The following is a 21587-nucleotide window of genomic DNA, read 5'->3' on the forward strand; positions in this document are numbered from 1 at the left end:
CGTGGTAGAACTTTGTGCTGAACCATACCAGATATGCCTTATCAACGGCGCTACCAGAACAAAGTCCGAAGCTTGTTTGGCGGTTCGGACAGGGATTGGATGTGGCCGGGGTATTTTAAAACCACCCTCGTTGTGGTCGACCTCCGGTCCCAGGACGATCCAGGGGTGTGGAACGGGAGACGCTCTCACAAATAAGTCGCGGCACCTGGGTCCTTGAGTCGGTCTCGTCACAGTTGCGGATTAAGAGTCGCTGCGGGTGGACGAATGACTGGACAGATCCAGAGATTGCGAAACATTTCGGCGCTTATGCTTGAAGCTCGATAGGCTGACCGGCTTTCCGAGGCTGAAACGTGTAACTGTGCTGAACCGACTGTCCAAGTGGAATGTGAACCATACACACTGTCAGAGGTTTAGGCGTCCCATAAACAGAAATGGCTGGGAGAGGTAGTGTGTAGTTTCCAGGCGGGATTCGTGAAGATGGAGGAGGCATGAGAAGTCTGCCCCTGAGCAGAAGCCGATATGATTGGCCAGCCTTGCGGACAGAGCCCATCAAAACCTTGATCAGCGCGCACATGATGCGGTGACCGGCGCTGCCGCTTGCTTATATCACACCTTCCGAGCCGGCATATCACTGAGCCGAACAAAGATCTGATAGAGGTACAGTTTGGTTGATCTAATCTTAGGGACAACTCTGCTCCTCGACCGAGCTGTCGGATCTTCACCGCTGGTTTGGAAAACAGTCCCTAAGCCCAGCCATTCTCAACCACCCTCCCTCACGTTGCAACACCCCGTCATTGAGCGCCACATGCATCATAGTGTATGCAGCCCACTACACCAGAATTGTACAATGTTTGTAGGACACACCAACCATGGCACTGTTTCTGCAGCTTGCAATGCTGGCTGTTGCCATCAAAATTCCCGTGCCCAGCGCGGTAAACTATCGACAATCACATTTCTGATCACGCCGCGTCTCTTCCTTGATGGCTGGCTACGCATTTCGAGTTGCGGAGGTACATAGACCTCTTGCGTCACCATCACAGAGTCCTTTGCCAGCTCAACTCTCTTGTCAAAACCTTGCAATAAGTCAAGTATAGATTGTAGCCTGCAGTTCTCGGCCCATATCAGTATGCTCCGTATCCGGGCTGCCATGGCTTCGACATCTCTCTCATCATCGAGTCGGTACGTTCTGATGGTAGCCATCCCATGAGGCAGACAACCTTCTGAATTATGTGTATTGAGACACGCAGTCTTGCCGTTGATAGCAAGGGAGAATGACTGGGCCGCCTTGCTTAAGCCCCAAAGGAAATCCAGGTCATGGTAACGTTTCGCCGGCTGTTGGACGGCAGCTGCAAAGACCATCGGCGCGTTGTTGCAAGCCGCCGCAGAATCAGCGCAGGCATTCCTTGCGGCGGCCATAGATCCTTCGTGGCTCTCCAGCACCAGGAACGGCCAGAAAACATCGGGCACAGGCTGTGAAAGCTTGTCAAGGTCACAAGGTTCGTTTCGGCTGTTGGCAATGATCCCGCGTTGTAACTCAAGCTCGTGAGATGTAAAGGCGTCGGACGAGTACCCGAAGGTAAAGGTAGGTTTGGGTGTCGGGAGTTTAGTTCTCCAGGATCCTTCCATCTCAAAGCCGGGCAAGCCGTGAGGAACGCTGTCCTGGTGGAAGGCACTGTTGGTGCCAAAGTTGATGATTCCGTGTTTCCGGGACACTTGTAGAAGCAAGGGTGCAATGAGACGCGTTATGCCTTTGCTGCTTATATGCTTCTGAGCTCGTACCCGCTGGACGAGCTTGGCGGACTCTGGGCTGTGATGCCTGACTTCACCGTAAGGCATGCCTAAGGCGAAAGCCAAGCGACACCACCTCTCATCATCCATCTGCTCGTGCTCAACACTAATGTTGCTTGTTTCAAGGGTAGTGGATCGGTAGGTAGACGAGCCGAATGAGCTTGTAGGACTTCGAGATTCATTGCTGCTGATTGTGGAAGACGTTTGCCGACGGTGACGGGAAAGGCTGATAGGAGATCGCGTCGAGGAGGGCATTTTCGGCACCCTGATTGATATTAAGGTGAGATTGTGGGGGATCGTCCAAGTGAGGTTGACAGCCGGCTCAAGTATGAATGCTCAAGGGCTTTTGTAGGCCAGCAAGTACCGCCTCCAGAAGGAATGTTGGACTTGGACATCTTATTGCCCTCTTCTCCTTGTGGGACGCGCCGTGAAGCCATTTGACGGTCAACAACTTGATATTTCTATTTTGAGGCATGGCTACTGCAGAGCTGCAGCAAAGATAGATGGTTCTAGGCGCCATCGTCGAAGGGCGCCAGAACTGGGCTGCAGGTCTGCCTCCATTGGATGAGAAGGCGTCAAACGAGCCGCGAGGGCTGGAGTTTCATGCCCTACTACCTCGGGCACGCAGGAGGCGGTCAGCGTGCTTACCTTCATTTGCCTACCTTAGGAACTGAAGCTTTCAAACACCCACCTTTAAAATCTGTCCTTGCGTGGGTGGAAGATCTCACGACGAACTAGACGGTTGTGGGAGGTTGTTGGGCTCCACCCCTCCGGAGACTGAAGGAGGAGTTGCTGAGTAATATCTTCTGCAAGACCTCTTCCCCGCGACGACAACCACCATCCTTCTCTATCACGTTCAACATCATCAGCAGCAGCCTTCAAGTTGGAGACACAAGAGTCGAGTACCTTTTATGCCAGCTGGCCCCTTTTACCCGTGCTCTGAATCTCCAATGTTCGACCAGGACATCGCGTGACCAACAGACGAAGATCCTGGATACTGCTTATACTATCTCTCATACTTCACAGCCAGCCCTGTCGGGCCCGAGATGGGAGTGCCATGAGACGAGCACCAAGTTGGCTCAAGTCCACAGGGAGCAAGGGCACCACCAGCACTGTTCGTCTGGCTCTGAACCCATATCGACCCACCTCCCAGGTTCGAAGGGCCATCTCCTCACCAAGTATAGCAGCCGTTACTGTCAGACCTAAGTCAGGGGTGCGATCATTCATCTCATCTGTATCCGTACAACGGAATACCACAATGGCCCAACAACCAGGGGCAAAGGACACGGGGACTCCCGAGCAGTCACACCCACGACCGCCTCCTCCCATCACGCATATCCTCGAAACATGTCTACAGGTCAAAGACCTGAAAGCATCCACGGCATTCTACAGAGACATTTTGAATGTCCAGCCTTTTCTTGATACTGTAAGTCATGTACTGTAACTGATCGCACCCACCCACTGCATTCAAGCAATGTCAATACCAGTCAACGACATGTCCTCCAAGTCATTCATTGCTGCCTCAACCTCTTTGCTAAACCATAAGAGACCATGTGGACAAACATGCATTTCCCGAGCATCAAAGTTGCCATTCACTCTATAACCATTTCAGTCTAAATCACTTCCCGCCTGAAAATTCATCAATGTCGACCGAATTTATGTGTGTGTTCCTACGCATTTCCCATTCATACCATCAAGACATCGACCCCTTCAATTCTTTAATGCCCAACTAATCATGTCACCTTTAATTCTCCCCAAAAAGCCACGAATGTCCGGCTTCTCCTTCGCTCAAACCACCCTCCTCCTATTCCAGCTCGGCGCCACTGCAGCAGACTCACACATGCCCGACAACCGTGGCACGATCCCCGGTCACGGGCCGACGCAGAATATTCTTGATTTACTACTGCCCGCCTACAACACTACCACCTCCATTTCTGCCTCCGAGGAAGATTCCAAAGTATCATCTTCTCCTTCTCCGTCGACCCCCGGAAGCCTACATCAGCACTTTTGTTTCGCAGTCCCGTCGCCAGATGACGTGAGCGCATGGGAACAATGGTTCAAAGAGAAGAAGGTCAAAGTCCTCGGCAAAGTCGAGTGGCCGAGGGGTGGACGGAGTGTGTATTTTGCCGATTTGGATGGGAATGTTGGGGAGGTGGCTAGTCGGGGGATTTGGGGACATTATTGAGAGAAAGAGACATTCCGCCAATGCTACTGACCCACGATGAATGAGCCACGGAGAGGGAATCGAAGAGATTTGGGATCTCAGCCAAGGAAAATATGAGACGATAACGAGACGATGCTAAGGGTGGGTGGACATGAAAAGAATGAAAACACAACATTTGATTTGCGTTCTCGGCTGGATTCCTTGTTTCTATTGCAGGTGAAACGACACTTTTTGCTCTATTCCCTTTCTTCTCAGCTCTTCCCGAGCAATCAACTGCCATACCCTACTGTGGTTTCTGAGCATGCACGCATAAGTCATAAACAGATGGACTGTTTGAAAGCTGACCGAGACCAACAACCAACTACCTAGCTGCCAACTTCGTTCAAGACGCCACCATCCAACTTCAGCACCTCACCATTGACATAACCACATTTGGACAAGAAGATGACGCCCATGGCCATTTCCTCATCACTGCCTGCACGACCAGCCGGCACACTGTGGCCCTTTTCCTCGACCTTTTCCTTGGGCATATGGGCCTTGTTATCCTCGTCGGATCCCTTCATGGTCATTTCGGACGGGAAATAGCCCGGCGCGATACTGTTGACGCGGATTCCGGTCTTTGCAAACTCCTTGCTCATCATGCGCGAAAGATGAGCAGTGGCCGCCTTGGCGGCGTTATAGCTGAAGTGAGCCTGCGAGTCTCGCATCATGCCGGACATGCTGGAAATCACAATGACGCTGCTGGTTTGGCCCTTCGGTGCCCGTTGCAAGAGTGGCAGGAATGAAACCACCGAGAAGAACACACCCGTCACGTTGGTGTTGTACGTCGAGTTCCATGCTTCGGGGTCTTCCTCCCACAGCTTGGCCTTGAGTTCGTGGGCGTCGCTGGTGTCGGGTCTTCCCTTGGGTCCGGAGACACCTGCGGCCGCGACGACCAGCGACAAATACTTCTCCTTGGACTCTAACTCGGCCGTAATCCGTTCAAGGTCTTCCTTCTTGGTCACATCGCATGGGCCGATCGGGATGATTTCCCCGTTGAGACTGCTGTCGCGAGACTGTGGGCTGTGCTTTTGCGCCGCGTTTTCCAGCACTTCCTTTCTTCGTCCGGTGATGTACACTTTGGCGCCTGTGAGGGGAACGTGGTCAGATGGGAGTTCTGAGTAGAGAGGTTTGTTGACACATTACCATTTGCTGCGAGCGCTTGGGTGGCCATGAGGCCAATCCCGGTTCCTGATCGACTGTCGTTAGCCCAACAAGCGGCAAAATGTAGATCATAGGTCCGTACCTCCTCCAGTCACGAGACAGACATAGCCTTTGAGCGAGAACAAATTGGCAATGTGGAGGTCTTCAGTGGATGCCATATTGAGTGGAAGTTTAGGTGAACTGGACGCGGATGCTTGACAGTTTGCAGAAGGGTTACAATGAGAAAAACTGGAAGTGGTTTCGTGCCAGTGAGGTAGAAAAAGTACAGATTATATTGAGGCCAAGGTTCAAGTTGTGGGCGAGTGTCGCGTGCAATCGTCAAGTTCGCACCTGCAGTGATTGAATCGCACTCAGTGACCGTCTATGACGTCAGTAAGGCAACGGCGGACCCCTGCAAAAAGGGGCAATTGAACTGCGGATATCATTTCCGCAAGGAGTTTGCTTCCATCCACAGCCTCGCGTCGCGGCCCTGGTCTTCCTCTAAATCTCAGCCTCTACTAGGATTGTCCCTTTGCTATTCCTCCAACAAACCACATATGCCTGGGTGTTCGAAACATATCGCTCCGTACTGGCACCGGTTGTGCCTAGGATCTGATCCCGTAATGTCATGCTGGAGGGCACCGGCCGCGATCTTTCTCTGTGAGATGTATGATGGGCCTGAGAATGCAATGTGCCACTTCCCAATTTGATCGGGGGCTGCGAACAAATTCAATGCTCGGAAACTGGCTCGACCGAATGGGTACCAGACGCCGCAGTATCCAGATGTTGACTCGATCATTGCCCTAGGAAATCTCGTAAAGGTAACATGGTGGACGTACACTTCCTGCTCACGACGCCAGTGCCAAAGCCGCCATGGAACGAACACCAGCCTCCGTCTTGTGACCTCCAATAAAGCCGCTTGCATGCACGAAAACGGCACCATCCTCGACGTTATCCCCCAAGAGAGCATCCAGCTCTGCATCTCTCACACCACGCCAGGATTCCGGCAGACTCTTGCGGTTCTCAAAGCTTGACAGGTCTTTGCTGACAGCCTGAATCCTCCATTTTGATCCTGGCTCTTCTTTCTCCGGGTATATCACGTACAGAATCTTCTTTTCCGCTGGCAAGCCCGCCTCCTCCTCTATGTTGTAAAGATGTTCCTTCCACGGAATTCCAGCGCGGGGCAAGACCAAGAGCTGTCCAGAAGGATGCGCACTCTCACGCGCTGCGAAGGCTTCCTTGACAATGGCTCGAGCGGGAAGCCACGCGGTGGCCGCGCCGTGGAGTTTGCGGAGAAATGCCTTACCCATAAGAGCAGAAGCTTGAGAGAAACGGTAGTCCTCTTCTGCTTGCGGCTCTTCCTCGGTGTTCCTCGAAGGCGTCCCCAGCGCCAGGGGATCCTCATGATTCATGTCGTTGACCAGACTTGGAAGAGTGATGCCACCATCTTTGAATCTCTTTTCAATGCCTGCTTTCTCTAACAAAGCGTCGTCGTACTTGGAAATGCCGTTATCATTGGCGTCGATCGCCTCGACGAAATCGTCGTACAACTTCCGGTAGAGGAGGTCCACGTCAGGATGATCAATCGGAAGTCCGGTATGCTGAGCAATGATGGCTTCACCGAAATGCATGTAGACAAGTCCAGCGGAAGACAGTTTGGTCTTGTGGTCCGGGAAGGCTGTATCGAATGTGCGCTGGTGGTGGTCGTAGCGATTTAGGGACACGTCGTACTCCCCACCAACATCAACGACTGTATGGCAAGTGTCAAGCAGGCCAGGATCGCGCGTTCTGATCAGGCTGGCAGAGGCATATTCCGGAAGAAGACGTAGCATGTACACGGCCAGGGCTTCGTCGGCGTGGAAATGGCCATTGTGAGTCCCAATGAGGCGAGGAGCAGTCTTGACCCTCTTGACCGCTGTTTCCGCCGCCATCTTGAACTTGAGCAGGTTACGAAACATACAACAGAGTCAAGTGGCGGTCTTGAAGGAATTCTCTGTGCTTTGGGCCTGGGCCTATGAACGATGCGACATTATTTTGCACGGCAACGACCGCAGCCAAGAAGCGGAATCTGGGGATCTTTCGGAATAATATTTCGCCGAACCAACGGCTGCGCTGCGATTCAAGTTCAATTGCTCTTTCCCAACAGGAGGAAATTGGAACACCAAGATACAGTATTATCCTACGATACTCACCTTGACATTTTTATCCGGTCAAAAAGTCTGCCTGAAGCTCTTCTTGAGTTTGTTCAGCTTGCCATCTTCCAGCAAAAATACGTCTTGACGCCATCTTCGACCGGGTCCCCACGTGTGTTGGTCCTCTACTACATAGTAGTAACGCACCGCCCAGACAAGGGTCCTGTCATACCAAACTCCATCGAGGTATAGTCGCAAACCAGGGATGTCTTCGGCAAGGAGGCTAGGAGTGATCAAGTTAGGCGGGCGCAAGAAGAGAGACTCTGTTTGGTCGCTTGTTTTCTTGCGGTGAGAAGGGAAAATTGTTCGACACCGATTATTATAGGAGAGCCAGGCGAGTGATGCCTGGGCTGCTAGTAGTATAGCATCAAGTAGTATCTCTGGCATGAAAACAATTGTTTTTATTTTCATCCCTTGCTCACACTGTAAAGCCTACAACGTACAAGTAACAAGCTGAAGATAGGCCATTGCGACTGGCTGTGACGAAGTGGCCAGGCCCATTTCTCTTCAGGGATAGATTTCTGCTGCCCTGTTTTTGTCCTGCACCGCAGCTGGCGGCCGCCCAACCAACAAGCAAAGACGCCTTCGCTGCACCAGCACTGCACGAACTTTGCAGTGAATCCCGGACCTCACTGCAACTTGAAAACTGCGACTCGCTCGCTCGGCGTATGCAGCACCAACAAGTGCCAGTCAAGCACGCGACATTCTGCCCACTTCCAACCTGCATTTTGTCCCTTGTTTCTCTTGATCCCGTCCTATCCTCGACACCTTTCCTCGACACCTTTCCTCGCTTGTCACCAACAGCAAGCCATATCTCTCCCATCTTCTCCAGAGCCTCCTCGTGTCTATCACTGTCGGAATGACATGTGAAAATTGTGGCAGCGACACCACCGCGACTTTGATCAGCGCTGTCTAACCAGCCGCATAAGACGGAGATAGACAACCCATCACAACTGCAGCTTGCGCGCTTATGACAACTACAGACATCGTCACTGTCCTATCCGTATCTCGTCCACTTGTCGTCGCCGGCAATTACTCTCGAGTCACAGCTCCGACACTTCTCATACCGGCCGAATGTTTTTCTTCCGTGCACTTTCGGCGTTGCTCTTCCTGACACTCATTATCCTGTTAATACCCCTCACCTTCGACATTGGCGGGCGCGATGCCGGTCTCGCATTCTCGCTATCGATAGCCTCTTTCTACTTCGCCCTTTCGTTACTCCGAATCACCACGCCTGATGGATCAAGAGTTAGGAGGACAATCATAAACCTGCTACGGGGTCTGCAATGGCTCATCCTGCCCGGTCTATGCATCTGGGCGCTGGGCAGATTCTCGGTTGACGCAAACAACAGCGGAGGCTGGGTTGAGCGGACTTTCCGGGCAAAGAAGAGCAGCATCTTGAACACTCATTCCAGTTTCCGTGACTCTATCTTCGGTCCCGGAGGGTTGGTCGAGAACGTCGCCATTGGAGGCTGGGACCTGCTCCTGCGCTGGTCCTCGCCAGTCTTTCAACTGCTCGAAGGCTTCTGCAGCTTGCTGGTTATCCAAGCCGTCGGACAACTTTCGAGATGGCTTGTGAACAGAAGTGAATGGAGCGATGCCTGGCTGTTGACGCTTCTAGTTACGTCCGCAGGAGTCGTGTCGAGCTCTGTCTACTTCCTCTGGCGAGTCTTGCAGTTTCCAGACATCTCCAACCTCGACTCCACGCTCATCGGCATTGCCATTGCGTCGGCCATTTTTCTATGTGCATACGGTGTGGTCTCGGGCCGCGGCACGGCAGTGGAATCATCCCTTCTTTTCGCCTACATCGTGCTATGCATTTACCAAATCTTCACCGACTACAAACCCAACACTAGCGGCTCCGAGGCCGGTACGGCAACTTCAGCACCCGACTTTCCTCCCTTCCCGCCCATCATCATGTCGTCTTACACTGCCATCATGCACGCATTGTCCTCCCTCCCAGGGGTCCTTGTCAACGCTCTGGATTTCACAGCGGCCGCCTTCAAAGCCGTCACGCCATCGGTGCTCATTTCCCTCGGATACCGTTTGTTCGTGTTCTACGCCTCGACTCGCATCATCCCAGCCATCAACGAGAGCGGCGCCAGGGTTCTCAGCATGGAGCCGTCTCTCGACGACACAAACGCCGGCAATCAGTTCCTTGCTTTCCTCTCTTGGTTTTCCCCCAGTATCCTGATTGCAGTGTACACCAGCCTACTCATGCAGCACTTTGCAACCACAATGGGCGGATACGCTCCAGGTTTGACCGAAACCATTGAGGCGTGGTGGAGTGGCAATGGCCAGCCAGGAATGAATGGAAACCTGTGGAAGTGGGTGAATCTGGTTGGTACCATGGGGCTGTATGCCGTCGAACTGTATCTCGGCCAGGAAGATGATATTGATGGTGGGCATTGGAAGGTGGATTGAAAGTTCGGTCTAGAGCCAAAATTGAATTATCCTTCTTGTTTGACATTACGCCCAAGCATGCAAGCAGAGCATTGGTCCATCAAACAAGAGACTATCAAGCCTGCTTCCAGTCCGGTCAATCGACCAAGAAATCGCAAGGATGAGATTTTGTTCCGCCTTGCCCCCCGTGTCCGCCGCCAACACTGAGAAGACGAGTTAGATGGCGTGGTTCTGCCGCCATTTTATGCCGGAAACCAGAAGTGGAATAAAGGCTCGTCTTGTGCGACAGGCGAACCTAGACTAGAGATGTCTTTTTGTTGCTGTGCTTTCTCTTTTTGGCCGATAGGAAGCCGGTTGGGGAGCCAATGCATTATCCTCCAGGCACTGAAAGAACGAACCCCTACTACTACCAGTGCAGTGGTAGTAGATATTGGAGTGGCACAACGTGTTTTCGACCACGACCAACCACGAATGAAAACCGGGGAAACGGCCTCGAATAGACGATCCATCTGATTGGGCCGACCATCAAGAAGGGAGCGAGCTGAATGACTGAAATGGATGGACGAGGGATGGATAACTGGATAAAACGAACGGGATGACTGGATGGATGCAGCGAGCGACATCCACCTATACTCCCTGTTCCTACCCAAGGTAGGTATGAATGGCAGACCTACTGGACTTACTGTACGTGCCTGGGTTCGGAAGGTTGCGCATTAGAGAAACGAATGAAATTGGTCCAAATATGAAAAGTGTTTGGAATCTCGTGTTGCTACGTAGTCTTGTCCGTGAGGCTTTGGCCTGTCACGGAAGTATTGACAGGATGAGGACCCTGGCGACTTCAAGCTCTTACCACGAGCTGGCGACGGAAACCTCTCTCCCTGACAGCTCAAGCTGTGGACATAACGCGGAGACGTGGCAATTGACAGATACAGCAAAAGCAAAAACGCCACCGTCCCATTCGATAAACTTCGCAGCTCCTGTTCGTGAACATCACACATAACAACAAAAGCATAGCATAAGGTAGCATAGCATAGCTTGGTACCAGAACCGGGCCCGTAACGAATGCTTTCCGGCGGCGAGCCATGTCATTTCTGCAATATTGGCGCAGTTTCACCCGAAAGACAAAGCAAAGATCGGCTCTCGCCCCCAGTCTCCGCCTCAACCGCCGACATCAGCTAACGGCTCACCGATGCACAAGTTGGCTGAGCTGAGCATGCACCTTCGTAGATGGCAGCGTAGCGGTGCTAAGCCATCATGACCTGTCTCAATCGCCATAATACCGGCCCTGCCGGGTTTAAGACGTGCATAGATCGTGATCATCTTCGGATAGGGATTCCCTCCTTCACAGCCGGCGGGCTGATGCTCCCTTCTAGGTTGCTTCCTGCATTGTCGCCGGTTTGGGTGTCGTTCCCGTCGCTTTCGACAATACTTGCGCTCCTGGCCAGAAAGCTGCTCTCTTTGACGGGGCTGCGGCCGGTGGCACCAGGGAGGCTACTACCAGGGATTCCGTTGATACTTCCGCGGTGGAAGCCTGCGGGGGGCAGCATGTGCTGACCATCCGGAGATCCCGCTACTCCCGAGACTGAGTCGTTGCGCGAGATAGTATGCATGAGAGGGCTGGTGTGTGGGATCTCCTCTGCCTTGGGATGCTCGGTACCGATGGTTGTTACGCCAGTATCGGAGGCCTTTCCGGCTTTTGACAGAGCATAGTCACCGGAGTCAAAATACTTGCGTTCCTGGCTCTGAGATCAGTAATTGGGACAGGAAGGACCACAACAATGACAACCCGTTACCTTCAACTTGTTCTGCAAGAGATCCTTCTTGTTTGGCAGCTTGCCATACAGCCTGAACAGACGCTGCTCATCCGCCGATAGTTTCTACTTCTGTCAGCGACGGCCGAGGTAGAAACGGGGGTATAAGCCAACATACACTGAGGTCAATCTTGTTCTTCTGGTGTGGGTTCATGTTGGCTTCTCTTTCCTCCCTAACACTTCTAAGATTCCCACAAGACTTGAGGTCCAATACCAGCTAGATTGTGTACAGGTCTGCTCGTTAATCCGAGAGAAGAACAACCACTTTCAACCGTTTCGTGAAATAGGCAATTGCGTTTCGGAACTCAGGTTCGGACAATGGGTGGGAAGGGTTCCTTTGTTGCGAAGATGTCCAAGGACAACCCAGTAGGTCGATGAGGTGATCGTTGCAACTGAATCGTTCGGTTCACCGCAATTTTCAGGTCTCGTGTAGATGAATGTGGTGATGAGGGAGGGGTTTGTCAAAGAAGGGCCCGAGCGCCGTCTTGTTGGTGACCAGCGAAAGATGATAAGACTTGGGTCTCGGCGATTGTTTCCGTGGCGTGTGCGGACTCTGAAGTAGAGGTCGAAATAAGTACTGCTTCGAAATTGAGGGAAGAAAGTTATGGCAGCGGCAATGACTTTTTTCGGGCAAGGGTGCGTGAAAGGAGGGGTGCGGTTGAGCAGTTCAGTTGGAGGAGTGACGGAGTGGGAGGAAGAGGTGCGCAATGCGAGAGAAGGAGTGATGCCAGTGGTAGACGTCGTTGCACAGTTAAGGCCTAAGACGCGCTAGTGGTAGTCCGGGGAATGGCCCAAGCTACTGCAGCCTATAGAAGACCGCATTTGGTGCTTGATTGCAGTAGGGGCCACGGCTAATAATATAGCCTGGCTCTAGTGCCGCTTGACTACATCCCGAATGGCGCTAGCTGTTAGAGGCATGGTTGACCAATTAGACTTTCGTCTGATTGATTGGCGCGTCATCGACGACTAAAACCTCGCCTGCAATTTGTTTGCTTCTATACTGCTGGTTTTGCTAGGAGACAACCTGTGTCCTATATTACTATAGACGTCTGGTCTGAGCAGAGACAATAGTAAGTATTAATACCAGACAGAATGTCCAATCAACCCTTTATCTTCGTGGTCGAGCATTTGGACCCGGAACTTGGCCCATGGTCTGCTTTGGAATACAAGACTATTGCCAAAGAATCCAAAGAACATGGCTGCCGGTTCATCCTATCTTCGGTGCCTGCGTCTTTGCTTCAATCCGAACAAATGAGTGAGCTCCAAAAGTGGGGCGCCGAGGCTAGAAACGACAGTATCGAAACCTATTTTGACAGCAATAAGGACAAAATTTGTCTGCTTGATCCTGCGGCTGAGCAGGAATTGGACCCTGCCGACTCCAACGTCTTCGATGTCTTCTTATTTGGGGGAATATTAGGTATGAGACTGTCACTGTCTATATGAACTCTCTGACCGAATATACAGGAGACGATCCGCCAAGAGGTAACCTACAAGACGGTGCCTTTTTTTTGTACCCGAGATGCTGACATGACCAGATCGCACCAGCGAGTTGCGGAAGAAAGGCTTTATTGGACGGCGACTAGGGCCTAAACAGATGACCACAGACACAGCTGTGCGAGTCACACGAACTGTCATCCTTGATAAGGGTAAGACAACTCACTGGGCAGGTTACGTTGGTTATGCGCGATACTGACCCTGTCAATAGTCCATCTGGACAAGATTCCATATGTGGACTACCCGGAGTTGAAGTTGAACGAGCACGAAACTACCGAGATGCCGTTCCGATATGTTGCTGACGAGTCGGGAAATCCTATCATGCCAGAAGTCAGTATAAACTTCATCGGGAGTGGGCCGTGCAATGGACTGACCTTGGGCAGGGCATGATAGATCTCATCAAAGCTGATGCGGATAAGGCGTTCGATAGCCTCGAGTTTGCCGACGAAGTGCAAGGTCTGGACGACCTGAAGGTCAACGACTCGTGATATAAGTTATATCAAACTCCTCGGCGAGTGGGTAAAGAAGCACCCTGCAATAGTAGGCTCTCTGGGGAAGTTGTGCTCATCGGTCCTTGAACTGTCCAGCGCCATGAGCCGAGTACATCTAGGGGTCTGTAGCGCGGCGAGTCCATATCATCGACAGCTTCGCAGTCCCGACGTACGTTCTGTCTTGCAGTGGAAGGCACGTCACCGCCGGGGGAAGGAGGACTTGTTGCCAGCGGCTATGCCCTTGCATCATTCGTACCGTCAACCGGAAGCTACACCCAAGGACGGAGGACGTGATGGGATGAGCAGCAAACTCCGGGGTCGAAACCATCCAACACCAGTCGTCTTCCATTCTCAGAAGGTCCTTTTCCCTTAGGGAGGTTACAGGTCGGTGAATGAAAGAACGGTCCGGCCCTTCAAGTTGTCCAATCCTGGCGAAGTCAACTCTTTATGAAGATGATGGGCTTGGTTTAACTGGTACATCACCATTGAATCAACTAAGCCGAATATTCCGATGAAATGGACTGACACTATTCTCGCGTCCGCTGTCCTGTTACCAACGTACCTATCGGCGTCTCTGACATGCGCACCAACTCCAATATCCTTTGCCACAGCCAGCAATAACAAATCATTTGATTTCAGGACAAGGTTCGAGATAATATGTAAAAAGTTCGGATTGGGTCCGATCTATCCGCGTGTGTTGTTGAAAAGGTATTATGGCGAAGCTTCTGACCGCCCGGATCCATCTACACGCCGTAGGGGGACTATGAGAGAACAAATACCGCTTAGATGGCATGATCAACCTGCTTACTTGAGTCTAAGTACTGGCCAATCCCATAACCTCTCCACGCCTGCGCGATCCGCTGGAGTTTTGGCGAGCAATACTGCGAAACTGGACAGATATCCTCTTATGGACGGTTCCGCCGGCCTCGTTTCCATATTCGGTGGAGCCGACTGCCATGCATCATCCATCCACGGCTGATCCCCGGGCAGACGAGCCTGTTGCCAAAGTCATAATCCTGTGCTTCTTTTGGCCTCATTTGCTCTTTGGGCCTCGCTGAGTTACATGCGACGTGATCAATCAAGAAGGGAGGAGTACCAAGTGAAATTGAGGATTGTTTATATACGAGAACCCTTCCACTTGCTCGTGGCCGTATCGCCTCTCTGCAGCGTCAAAGACATCCACGATGGACTTATGTGACTGTTTAAACTGATTAAGGAACTACTGGCGAGCCGCCACCATCGACTGACATTCTCCTTGCTCTCCCACGTATAGCTCTGAGAGACCTTGCAACAGTGCCTTTGTCCCACTGTCAGAGCTCGATTGTTTGACTGAACGCCAGCATTTCCAGTATTCTCCATGCAGACCATTACTTCCTCCTCGGGCGGCGGCAGCTCTACCATTGTTATTGAAATGCCCTCAAAGTCGAATCCTCAAGAAAGGCGGTCCCAAGAACTGCGCTCGACTTTCGAGGACACCACGGCCGCTGGGGCTTTGCCGCCTCCTTCAACCTCAACTCCCCAACTACAGAAATGGAACTCGCCCCAGATCAACATGTGGCGTTGTTTCAGCACCTTTTACGCCTTCATCATCCTCGGAGCCAACGATGCCGCCTACGGCGCCCTGATCCCTTACCTCGAGACCTGGTATAAAGTCAATTACACGGTCATTTCTTTGGTCTTTCTCAGCCCCATCGTCGGCTATACACTTTCAGCAGCGTTGAACAACCGCCTACATACCCTATATGGGCAACGGGGAATTGCCCTAATCATGAGCGTCTCCCATGTTCTTGCATACAGTAAGAGATGTCCCAAAAGCCAAGATAGAGGCGTTGGATATTGCTGACACGACTAAACAGCGGCCATTAGCCTACATCCACCGTATCCTGTCTTGGTGGTTGTGTTCATTCTTGCCGGATTTGGAAATGGCTTGGGTGACAGTGCATGGTGTGTCTGTCAAAGATCTAACCTTGATTCTCACAAAGGACAAACTGACTCGATATTGCAGGAATGCCTGGATCGGCGACATGGCCAATGCAAATGAAGTGCTTGGTTTCCTTCATGGCTTCTATGGCCTCGGAGCAACCATATCGCCGCTTCTAGCGACCACGTTAGTCACCAAAGCCGGCTGGCGCTGGTACGAGTTCTATTATCTCATGATTGGCGCAGCAGCCCTGGAGGTTGTCATTCTAGTCAGCGCTTTCTGGAAAGCTGATGCTCGGGCCTACAACGCGGAGCATCCCCAGACTGCCGACTCCGAAATATCCGAGTCGAACTCACCCACTACAACTACCTTTGAGCGTGACGGTAGTCAGCAAGTACACACACGAGGTATCTTGTCCAAACTCAATCCGCTTGGTAAAGTGTCCAACGGCAAGCGCAAAAGTACGAGCAAGAGCAAGAGCAAGACGGCCGAAGCGGTCAAGAACAAAGTGACGCTGCTAGGCGCGTTGTTCCTACTCATCTATGTTGGCGCCGAAGTGAGCATCGGAGGCTGGATCGTGACCTTCATGTTGCGGGTGAGAAAGGGGTCCGCATTTGCATCCGGGTTGACTTCGACCGGATTCTGGCTTGGGATCACCGTCGGACGACTTGTGCTGGGTTTTGTCACCGCCCGCGTGTTCCGAAGCGAGAAACATGCCGTGGCGGTCTACCTGGGCTGTAGCGTGGCTCTGCAACTGATGTTTTGGCTGATTCCGAATTTCGTGGTCAGCGCGCTCATGGTGGGATTCCTCGGCTTCTTCCTAGGACCCTTGTTTCCGGCCGTCGTCGTGGCCCTGACCAAGCTGCTGCCCAAGAAGCTGCACGTTGCCGCGGTGGGGTTCGCGGCCGCATTTGGCGCCAGCGGTGCCTGCGTATTGCCGTTCGCCGTGGGAGCCATCGCAAACGCAAAGGGCGTCAAGGTCTTGCAACCTATCATCTTGGCTGCGTTGGTAGGTTGCTTCGTGGTCTGGATGATGATCCCCAAACTGCCCAAGCAGAGAATGGCATGATCTTTGGCGGCTGGAAGGATTACGCATGTGGTCAACACAATGCGTGCTCGTGCTTGCTGCCTCGCAATTCATCCACGGTAATTTCGTGGCAGAGGCTGAAGGCAACTCGGATTATGTCCCTGACGGCCTCATTGGCAGCAAGACGCTCGACCTCGCCTTGCAGCTCGGGATGTAGGCAGTTCGATCTGAACCCGTTGACAGTTGGAACGAAGTTCCTCCAACGAGAATTACTGGCCAACCGGACCAGTCAGGAACCTGTCACAAAGCAGCGTGACGGCCGAATGATCGTTCATGACTGCGGGCCTCTTTTCTGGGGAGGTGGCCGAAATCATATAATTATTATATTGCCATATAATATAGACCACTCGCAGAATGTGGTTGATAAACCAAGCTGTCAGTCAAGCCGGACAGCTGTCCAATGGACGCTACCTTATTTATAGCACTACAATGTTGTATCTTGAATGCCCAGAAAAGGGGGAGGGGAGGGGACTGAGATCTTTCAATGCGCTCTCCCCCGTATCCCAGCGAAACAAGCTTCGAGAAGCAAGGCTTCGATTTCCACGTGTCACAGATCGGAGTATGGCGCTCAGCCGACTCGGTTCCCCGACAAATGCATTGCTATTGCAAAAATGTGTCCTCTTACCAGTTAGTTGCCTCATTATACCACATTTTCTAGGGCTGAAGGGTGAGAAGCGAAAACAGGAGCGGCAGCCGAGAACGTTATTCGGGAAGCAGGCTAAAGCCGAATCGAGAATAGGCTGCACAATAGCGGCAAGGGATGTGGGGTGGAGCCTTGTTCCTTTTTGTCGAAGACCAATCAGAACCCTGGAGGGAGGGGGTCCGAAGGACAAAATTGGCGGGCAAGGGGTCTCGCCCTTGATTCAGCCGCACATCCACCACGCCCGCTCATTGATCAATCACTCCTCGCTTCTCGCTCATGAGCCACTGCCATTGCCACGGTCAGTCAGCCATTCTGCCACCCACTTTACTAGGTACTGTCGCGTCTCGGCCCTGACAGGATGGATGGCTCCCTGATGCCTGTCACGGGGTGGTGATCTCTCAGTGTGGCACTCACTTGAAAGTTGTCCCTGTGTCTTTTTGAAAAGTCCCCTCCCCTTTTGATAGGAGTTTCTTTTCCTTCTCTCAGCCCATCCCATCTCATTCCAATCCATCATTCATTCATTTTCAGGATCATCATCATTTATTAAAATCTATATGGATGTAATGTCTATCTGTACAACTGTTACCATCATCCCCGCAGTTTAGGGCGAGCTACTGTTCTTCCGACCGATTGGAAATCCCATCCGACTCTTTTTGAGACCCCCTTGTCGCGTCAGGAACGCGCAGTCAGTGCATGGTGGCCACCTCGCATATTAATCAACACCATCTCCCTTCTTGATTATTGACTGGGGGTTTTCAGGCTGCCATAATTTTTGTTCGATTTTCAATAATCTCTCGGTACACAAGACAGTGCCTGACCGCAGGGTCGGTGTACCTTTTTATTCTTTTTCTCGACTTTACTTTCCCCGCGTATGCGGGTTCCTTCAGGAGGCATGTTTACTCCACGGCATGCGCCATTGAAGGAGGGCCGTTCTTTTCCCGGTCTACCATATGGCGGGTCTGCGAGACGGGGTCTTCGATCACGGCAGGGGGCGCTGTTGCTCATTATCCTCATCTGTGTGCCGTTGGTGTATTTCTTGACATCGACGGGTCCTTCAAGCATAACAAGCGTGCCAATTCCAGACAATATAAGACCGCCACCCAACAATCCGCGCGATGCAGAAGTGGTGTTGAAACCGAATCCGAACGCGGATCCCAATGGTGTCCCTCGACCGCCACCACCGCAACAGGAGCGCCCGGTCATGGACTCTGAGAGACCAGCTCCTCCACCAGCCAACAATGGGCCATCGGAAGGCGGCCGGTTCGAAGCACCCCCGGCAGCAGTCGACGAGTCTCGTGAGTCGTCGCAAAAGCAGCACATTACTCCCATCGACCCAGTCGAGGCCGACGATGAGGAGACATCTGGTCGAGACGGCTACGGAAGACCTAACAAGTCGCCTTCTCTTCCCCAGCAAGGTGGTTCAGTCAAGGGCGGCAACCGCCAGGGCGGGCCCAAACCGCCACAGGCGCCCAAGTTCGCTGAACGGCCGCAATTCGAGCGGGCGCTGGAGCGAGTCATCAATCTCCTACCCGGTGAAATGGAGGGTCGCGATCTTCTTCGACAAGTCGAAGGGACAGGCAAGGAGAAGCTGCGCGAAATGGGCCTCCGGGTCCGCGAGTACAAGAAGTTCTTTGAGGCCTGGGAAGCACTGCATTTGGTTCAAGACGAGGAAGGCGGCAGCTACGTCCGCGACGACGTGATCCAGTACCTCCGCCACCATGTGCATAAGCAGACATCTGCACGATCAGCATCTTCTTCTTCATCCTCATCAGAAGACGACGACATGGACCTGGCCGCCGAAGAAGAGGCCAGCAAATTCGCCCAGACGGTGCACTCGTACGAAGCGTACCGATACTTTCTGGTCAAGTTTGGCCAACTACTATTTCCGTGGACGGCGCCTTACTTCCCGGACCACATGACTCTCCACTCGCACTTCAAGCGTGGCGGACGGGGCATTGTATTGACAGCCGGCGACGACCAGGCTCCGTTTCTGCTGACCACGATCCCGACGTTCCGCAAACTCGGCTGCAACCTGCCCATCGAGGTCATGTACCTTGGCGATTCGGATTTGAGCGAGGACTACCGCGCCGACCTCGAGGCTCTCGACGGTGTCATCACGCGCGACATTGCCCAAATGGTCAATGACGAGGGGTGGAAACTCGCCGGTTGGGCCGCCAAACCATTTGCCATTTTGTTTTCGAGCTTCCGCGAGGTCATTTTCATTGATGCCGATTCTCTGTTCTTCCGCAACCCGGAGGTTCTGTTCGATGATCCTGGATACCGTAAGACCGGCGCCCTGTTTTTCAAAGATCGCTTGATTATGCCAGAGAACAAGAAACGCTGGCTCCAGCAGATCCTCCCGAAACCTATCTCCCGACAGGTCAAGCAGAGTCGTTTCTGGACCGGCGACAGTGGGCACATGCAGGAATCGGGTGTTATTGTGGTTGACAAGTGGCGCCATTTTATTGCTTTGTTGTTGGTGACTCGTATGAACGGACCCGACCGGGACGGTAACAAGGATGAAGGTAGAGTTGGTGTTTATGACATGGTTTATGGTGAGCTCCACACACCCCTCTGTGATTGAAAACTATAGTTTACTAATTGATTTTGTTGCACAGGTGACAAAGAGACATTCTGGATCGGCTGGGAACTCGTCGGCGACCAAGACTATTCATTCCACCAAGGCGACGCCGGCACCATGGGCGTGATCCAGGAACCCAAAGAGGACGACAAAGATAAAGACAAGAAGAAAGACGACGACAAAAAAGAAAAAGAGAAGGAAAAGGAAAAGAAGCCCGAAAAGCCGAAAAAGGAACAGAAACTTCCCGTCGTGGTGCTCGACGAGAACGGCCAAGTCGTCGAACAAAAGGCCGAAGAAGGCCAAGGCCAAGGCGATGGTCAAGAAGAGGAAGAAGACCAGGAAGCAGGTGTCGAAGCCACACAAACAGAAAAAGAACCCGACGAGCCAGAACCTACCAGCTACACCATGTGTGCACCCCAGCTGCTCCATCTCGATCTCGAGGGTAAACCGCTCTGGTTCAACGGATGGCTGCTCGACAACAAGTTTGCCGACAAGAAACAGAAGAAGTTTGGCAAGTTTGAACATTATCTTATTGAGCCGCGTGACGTCCGCGACCCGGGCGCCTGGCAGCTCGAGGAGAGCAATATGTGCTGTTTGACTACGGACCCGCATCTGAAGCGAGAATTCACGGCGGAAGAAAAGGCGATTTTGGATATGATGATCAAACAGGCTCGAGAGGTTGGGATCTCGGGGTGATACAGTCAAAATATAAGACAGTGAGGTGGTATTGTGGATGACTCAGGCTAGTGAGAAGTCCATTGGGTTGGATGGGACGGAGAAATGAACCCAGATCAGATGTGTCTATCTTTGTGTCAGGTCTACTCGGGTGCCGGCCTGGGCCGTCTGTTTCTCTCTGTCGGATTCTGTCCTATTATGCCATATCAGAAATATCCAGATATCGAATCGGGATTGGAGTTTGAGGGCGGCGTCCGGACTGGTTTGAATGTGATATTATGGCATATTAGTGCCGTGGGAGAAAAGATCAGCTGTGACGATGTCATTTAGAAAATAAACAAGTCAATTTATCTTCATAACCTTCCGACTGTCGTAGTGTAAGTAACTCCCTGTATCCTCCTCTATCCTTCGAGAGACGGTCCTTAAGCAAAATAGTAACAGCGCTGGGTGGCTCCTTTTAAAGAGTGCTCAGGGACGCCGCCGCAGCAAAGGAACAGGAAACAGGGCAGGGCTTGCATCGACTTGGGGCGTCAATATATCCAAGGCAGTACAAGAGGTACAGAGGAGTCTTGAACACTCACCCCTTCTGTGAAGAAGTAGTGGATGTGTCGCTGTCTTTCAAAAGCCATCGATCCACATGGCTCCTACCTCAGCATGGCACAGGCCGTTTTTTGGGACGACAAAAGACTGCCGAGTTCTCATTGGAACATGGTATGGATATTCAAAAGAACGTGCCCCACGGATCGCAAAATCTCGTAGCAATGCACACCGCTCGCCATGTGTCGGCACCATACCTACTCAGCCTGGCATGTTTTGGGGTCCAGCCCATTAAAAAGGCAAGTATCTAGCCACTCTTCCTGGACCGAGTCATCGTATTTCGATACAGAGCTGCTACCTGGAACAAGATTCAAAGTCGAGAATCTGCCCACTCGTATTATGGCACATTGGAGCTTCTCGCATGAATTGGAGGAGCTGGAGGAAGGGCTGGGAGGCCAAGGCTGGAAGATGATACCTGTGGGGGACCATCGCTGCGGCTGTTTTGAAAGCATAGTGACCGTATGCTGAGCCGTCACTGCCCCAGTAATGTAAGCTGTCCATGTCGATTTGAGGTGATATTGAATACTAAAATACTGTCCGCCGAATTGCTGGTTGAGA

At 52.3% G+C, this 21587-nt stretch overlaps 9 protein-coding genes across 9 annotated transcripts; 5 read left to right on the forward strand and 4 right to left on the reverse strand.

Moving 5' to 3' along the window:
* Positions 1 to 909: 909 nt before the first annotated feature.
* HMPREF1120_02203 (uncharacterized protein) lies at positions 910 to 2043 on the reverse strand (the record flags this gene model as incomplete). Its single annotated transcript, XM_009156239.1, has 1 exon — positions 910 to 2043. The coding sequence occupies one exon, from the start codon at positions 2041 to 2043 to the stop codon at positions 910 to 912; it is 1134 nt and encodes a 377-aa protein (XP_009154487.1).
* Positions 2044 to 3046: 1003 nt separating this feature from the next.
* HMPREF1120_02204 (uncharacterized protein) lies at positions 3047 to 3973 on the forward strand (the record flags this gene model as incomplete). The annotated part of the gene is made up of 2 exons (XM_009156240.1): positions 3047 to 3214; positions 3551 to 3973. 2 exons carry the CDS (start codon positions 3047 to 3049, stop codon positions 3971 to 3973), a joined length of 591 nt encoding a protein of 196 aa, XP_009154488.1.
* Positions 3974 to 4317: 344 nt separating this feature from the next.
* On the reverse strand, positions 4318 to 5313 carry HMPREF1120_02205 (gluconate 5-dehydrogenase; the record flags this gene model as incomplete). The annotated part of the gene is made up of 3 exons (XM_009156241.1): positions 4318 to 5078; positions 5138 to 5182; positions 5238 to 5313. The coding sequence occupies 3 exons, from the start codon at positions 5311 to 5313 to the stop codon at positions 4318 to 4320; spliced, it is 882 nt and encodes a 293-aa protein (XP_009154489.1).
* A 669-nt stretch (positions 5314 to 5982) lies between these two features.
* Positions 5983 to 7092, reverse strand: HMPREF1120_02206 (urease accessory protein; the record flags this gene model as incomplete). The annotated part of the gene is made up of 1 exon (XM_009156242.1): positions 5983 to 7092. The coding sequence occupies one exon, from the start codon at positions 7090 to 7092 to the stop codon at positions 5983 to 5985; it is 1110 nt and encodes a 369-aa protein (XP_009154490.1).
* Positions 7093 to 8400: 1308 nt separating this feature from the next.
* HMPREF1120_02207 (uncharacterized protein) lies at positions 8401 to 9750 on the forward strand (the record flags this gene model as incomplete). Its single annotated transcript, XM_009156243.1, has 1 exon — positions 8401 to 9750. The coding sequence occupies one exon, from the start codon at positions 8401 to 8403 to the stop codon at positions 9748 to 9750; it is 1350 nt and encodes a 449-aa protein (XP_009154491.1).
* A 728-nt stretch (positions 9751 to 10478) lies between these two features.
* HMPREF1120_02208 (uncharacterized protein) lies at positions 10479 to 12238 on the reverse strand. The gene is made up of 3 exons (XM_009156244.1): positions 11659 to 12238; positions 11523 to 11606; positions 10479 to 11465 (listed from the first exon to the last, which is right to left on the reverse strand). The coding sequence occupies exons 1-3, from the start codon at positions 11692 to 11694 to the stop codon at positions 11046 to 11048; spliced, it is 540 nt and encodes a 179-aa protein (XP_009154492.1). The 5' UTR covers positions 11695 to 12238; the 3' UTR covers positions 10479 to 11045.
* A 394-nt stretch (positions 12239 to 12632) lies between these two features.
* HMPREF1120_02209 (carboxypeptidase D) lies at positions 12633 to 13522 on the forward strand (the record flags this gene model as incomplete). Its single annotated transcript, XM_009156245.1, has 5 exons — positions 12633 to 12957; positions 13005 to 13022; positions 13076 to 13186; positions 13246 to 13364; positions 13418 to 13522. 5 exons carry the CDS (start codon positions 12633 to 12635, stop codon positions 13520 to 13522), a joined length of 678 nt encoding a protein of 225 aa, XP_009154493.1.
* Positions 13523 to 14882: 1360 nt separating this feature from the next.
* HMPREF1120_02210 (uncharacterized protein) lies at positions 14883 to 16515 on the forward strand (the record flags this gene model as incomplete). The annotated part of the gene is made up of 3 exons (XM_009156246.1): positions 14883 to 15321; positions 15382 to 15469; positions 15531 to 16515. The coding sequence occupies 3 exons, from the start codon at positions 14883 to 14885 to the stop codon at positions 16513 to 16515; spliced, it is 1512 nt and encodes a 503-aa protein (XP_009154494.1).
* A 1532-nt stretch (positions 16516 to 18047) lies between these two features.
* HMPREF1120_02211 (alpha-1,3-mannosyltransferase) lies at positions 18048 to 20453 on the forward strand (the record flags this gene model as incomplete). Its single annotated transcript, XM_009156247.1, has 2 exons — positions 18048 to 19731; positions 19795 to 20453. The coding sequence occupies 2 exons, from the start codon at positions 18048 to 18050 to the stop codon at positions 20451 to 20453; spliced, it is 2343 nt and encodes a 780-aa protein (XP_009154495.1).
* Between the last annotated feature and the right edge of the window lie 1134 nt (positions 20454 to 21587).

Source organism: Exophiala dermatitidis (assembly GCF_000230625.1).
Source record: "Exophiala dermatitidis NIH/UT8656 unplaced genomic scaffold supercont1.2, whole genome shotgun sequence".
In the NCBI taxonomy this organism is placed as follows: Eukaryota; Fungi; Ascomycota; class Eurotiomycetes; order Chaetothyriales; family Herpotrichiellaceae; genus Exophiala; species Exophiala dermatitidis.